Consider the following 4,446-nt stretch of genomic DNA (forward strand, 5'->3'; position numbering starts at 1 on the left):
ATAGATAGATAGATAGATGATAGATAGATGATAGATGGATGGATGGATAGATAGAGATAGATAGATAATAGATAGATGATTGATAGATAGATATATAGATTGATAGATGATAGTTAGATAGATGATAGATAGATATATAGATCGATAGATGATAGTTAGATAGATAGATGGTAGATAGATAGATGGATAGAGATAGATATATAGATAGATGATACATAGAGAATATTAGATATAGCTATATAGAAGATAGATAGATAGATGATAGATAGAGAATATTAGATATAGCTATATAGAAGATAGATAATAGATAGATGATAGATATATAGATCGATAGATAGATAGATAGACGGTTGATTGATAGATAGATGGATGGATGGATAGAGATAGATAGATAATAGATAGATCATAGATAGCTAGATAGATGGATGGATAGAGATAGATAGATGATACATAGAGAATATTAGATATAGCTATATAGAAGATAAATAGATGATAGATAGAGAACATTAGATATAGATAGAAGATGATATATAGATATATAGATATATAGATAGGGAAAAGGAAATGTACAAAGTTTAAAATGAAATGCAAGCACAAGAATAAATATATATTTTAGCTTTTATTGCAGCTGTATGTAAAAATACATACAAGGAGAAATGATGGATTAACACTACTCCAGAATTACCTCCAAAGGAGCAATCAATATCATTTTACAAACAAATATATTGTTTACAGTGTTTTAACAAACTTAAACATAAAAAAAAAACAATATGTTTCAAAGCAAGAGAATATTGAAGAAGCCATGGAACTGACTTCCATTCCTCTTGGACAAGTTTAATGCTAAAACTAGTGTTGTGCGACAACAGGAAGTGTCGAGCGTTGCTTAGCAACACGCTCTTGCGTTCAAGTCCTTTTTACTAGGCCCCAAACAGATCTCAGTATAATGTTAAGTGGAAGTATGAATATAAATAAAAAAAAAATATTCAGGAATATTTGAAATAAATGGTGATATATAAATAAATACTGTCCATAAATATACTGTACAAATATGTTTGCTTAGAAATGTATTTTAGTTTTGCATTTACATTTTATAGAGGGATAAAAATAGGCGTTGCCTTTCTCTTGAGGACAGTATTAAAAATAGTGAATTTGGTACATTACTACACTTAATAGTACATATGAAACAAAATTGTACATACACTGTATGTATACAAAACAAACTTCCACTCAAACACATACAACATTTCAAATATGCAATACAGTATATTAAATAGCACAATATACTTTATATAAATAACACAATAATATTAATAAATATAATACAATAATAAATATAAATACAACAAAACATTTAAATAAATAAATACATTTTTAAATAAAAAAAAAACATAAATGAATACAATGTCTTTGAACTTGAGTTGGGGTTTCTTATTTAACCACATCAAGTAAGAGGCAGCACCAGTTATCCCTGGAATGATAAATAAATAGTTTTTAGCCTTTTGAGTGATTTTAACAATTCAGTAGCAGAATTGCAAAATCTGTTGTTAAGTTGACTCCAAAAGTGACAAAATATAGCGTTTCAAGTAGAATCAAATGACTTTAGTAGAGAAGGAATTTGAGGAAGGCCACTTGAAGTGTTCAACCCTGATGTGGCATCCATGTGTAATTTAGATAAACATGCAGATGTTACCCTTGCAAAGGAAATCACCCTAATGCATGAGCATTGTATTACTTAAAAAGCAATGGTGATATCTACAGTTGAGTAATTTTTTTATCTAAAATATCCAAGAAGTTCCTTTTATGGAACCACCAAGAATTTGCATATGCAGTATCAAAATTCCTGAGAACTTGCAGCAATATTGATGGATATCCTAGATTTTGGCAACTTAGATGGCAACAACACCAAAGTAAACTTGGCTTTCATTTGCATCAAGATGGTCTACATTACTCGTGACGGTGGAGAGGATGTCTCCTTTTTCAAGCTGAAAGAGTCCACCTTGGTACATGGGCTGGAACCAGGGAGACCCAGATTTCACCTCACAAACTGACTTGGTCGAGGTGAGGACAGGCTCTGGCGCCTCATAGGAGAGGCTCCTCCTGTTGACTGTGTGAGAAAGGTAGAGGGGTTGGTTTCGGTTACAGTTGCGTCCAGTGAAGGCTACTTGAGTGTACACAAAGTAGAGACCATCACTTGGAATAACTAGAGCATTATTTTGTAGTTTTACTTGTTCATCTTCAGGATCTGAGTCCTCATCCATCAAAGTAGATTTCTCCCAGACTAACTGCTTATTTTGTTTATGACCTGAGAAGTGAAGAGATGGAAATGTGAGTGATTGCTATAAAATAACAAGGAAGAGTGGTAAAACATACATACAGAGAGTGAGAGAGGAGAGGGATAATGTTAGGGAGAAAAAGGCACAAATGTTAGAAGGGAGAAATATCTATAGAGAGGCAGAAGTATACAAGGAACAAAGAAAGAATATTTCATCTTCTTGTTTACCTGGACAGTGAGCTGCTAATTTCTTTCCAGCCTTAATTTGACCTTTTACTTCTAGTGGCATAGAATCTGTAATAGAGAAAAAGTATTTTAGGAATGAAAGGTCAGCAATATGTTATATGTACTATATACAGCCCCTCTCTATTACACTGATACAGCATGCAGACACCTCTAGGGTGGGACAGCATGCAGACACCTCTAGAGTGGGACAGCATGCAGACACCTCTAGAGTGGGACAGCATGTAGACACCTCTAGTGTGGGACAGCATGCAGACACCTCTAGTGTGAGACAGCATGCAGACACCTTTAGGGTGGGACAGCATGCAGACACCTCTAGGGTGGGACAGCATGAAGACACCTCTAGAGTGGGACAGCATGTAGACACCTCTAGTGTGGGACAGCATGCAGACACCTCTAGTGTGAGACAGCATGCAGACACCTCTAGTGTGGGACAGCATGCAGACACCTCTAGTGTGAGACAGCATGCAGACACCTTTAGGGTGGGACAGCATGCAGACACCTCTAGGGTGGGACAGCATGCAGACACCTCTAGGGTGGGACAGCATGCAGACACCTCTAGGGTGGGACATCATGCAGTCACTAATAGGGTGTATTATACCAATACAGTATAAGGCCACATCTGAGGTGAACCCTAAGTTATGCATTGTAGTTATACAGCTCCTCTTTCAATTAATACTTTCAACAGATATTTGTGTATTGGTGTGGGCCTATCTTTTTTCTTTTCTTTTTTAAATAAAGATAGCAAGAGAATAAAGAAAATGTGATAATAGTGGTAAATTAGAAAGTGGCTTAAAATGGTTGCTCTATCTGATTCATGAAATTAAAAAAAATTGGCTTTGGTGTCCCTTTAATAAAGCTCGTCTCTTTTACACTAATACAGCATGCATCCACCTCTGTGATAAGGCAATCAGCAATACATTGTTTTCCTGAATCTTCTATCTATATCGCACTTATACAATACATTGAGTAGCCGCGTCTGAGGAGGGCTGAAACTCACCTAAATAAGATCTGACAGCCAAAACTTCTGGCATTGGTAATTGTTCCTCCTGAAATATAAAAAAAAATGACTTAGATTTGTTTTTCTTTTAATCAAGCATCATGCACATATCCCAGCACAACTTGCTGCAAATATTGCCTGTTTATAAATTACATACACGGCTTTGTCAGTCACCTTTTCTCTCACACACTAACACTACATGACAAGTATGTACAGCATGACGTATACACAGGAGGTTTGCAGATTTAAAGACCTACACACCTTATTTGTAGAGGATGGGATGATCTTAAAATACAGCAGGGAGAAAAACACAGCAGCCCCTGTAGATAGGACAAGTAAACAGAGAATGATCCACCGAAAAGGGTCTGATCTCTTATTTTCTACTGGGAGACCTTTTTCCAGTAAAGATTCTGCAGAACTCATTTTCTTTTCTCTTTTTTTTGTCTTTTTTGATCCTTGTGGGGTTTATCTTGGTGTCTTTAGTTTGATTGTGAAGTACACTTCTGTAGCAGCACTTTTATACACTAAAGAATTGCAGAATTTCCACTGTGACATCATGCAGGAAGGACAGAGTTTTAAGCAACGCCCAGATCATCATTTTCTCTATAGCTTCTGGTTTCTTTGGTTGGAAAAAACAAAATAGCCAGATTGTGCAAATAGCTACTGTGCAATAATTTAAATCAAATTTACTTCTCCATTTATAAAACTTGCTGACTACAAAGCAGAAGAAAAATAAACTTGTAACAAAGAAAGAGAAGTTAGCGAACGTGCAATGTGCATGACTGGCACAGTCTGAAATCGCTTCTGCTGCCATCAGGGTATAATGTGAATTAGTGGCATGGGTGAAGGGGGTATCCATAGCTATACATTTACAATGTAGACCCTGCCTTGCCATATTGCCCCCCCCCCCCATTTGCCTTTCTCATTTTCC

The 4,446-nt window shown here is 35.9% G+C and overlaps 1 protein-coding gene across 1 annotated transcript; it reads right to left on the reverse strand.

Annotated features, from left to right (window-relative positions):
* Positions 1-604: 604 nt before the first annotated feature.
* LOC128636094 (tumor necrosis factor-like) lies at positions 605-4,010 on the reverse strand. The gene is made up of 4 exons (XM_053689158.1): positions 3,777-4,010; positions 3,516-3,564; positions 2,501-2,566; positions 605-2,302 (listed from the first exon to the last, which is right to left on the reverse strand). Exons 1-4 carry the CDS (start codon positions 3,936-3,938, stop codon positions 1,887-1,889), a joined length of 693 nt encoding a protein of 230 aa, XP_053545133.1. The 5' UTR covers positions 3,939-4,010; the 3' UTR covers positions 605-1,886.
* Between the last annotated feature and the right edge of the window lie 436 nt (positions 4,011-4,446).

This window comes from Bombina bombina, chromosome 7 (genome assembly GCF_027579735.1).
Source record: "Bombina bombina isolate aBomBom1 chromosome 7, aBomBom1.pri, whole genome shotgun sequence".
Taxonomy (NCBI): Eukaryota; Metazoa; Chordata; class Amphibia; order Anura; family Bombinatoridae; genus Bombina; species Bombina bombina.

What these genes read in the sequence shown, in the direction of transcription:
- LOC128636094 (XM_053689158.1), bottom strand. Translation starts at nt 3,938, where the DNA reads ATGAGTTCTGCAGAATCTTTACTGGAAAAAGGTCTCCCAGTAGAAAAT. An exon ending in TCCCATCCTCTACAAATAAG is followed by an intron (nt 3,565 to 3,776) that starts GTGTGTAGGTCT and finishes TTTATATTTCAG; the next exon opens with GAGGAACAATTACCAATGCC. An exon ending in GGCTGTCAGATCTTATTTAG is followed by an intron (nt 2,567 to 3,515) that starts GTGAGTTTCAGC and finishes TCTCTATTACAG; the next exon opens with ATTCTATGCCACTAGAAGTA.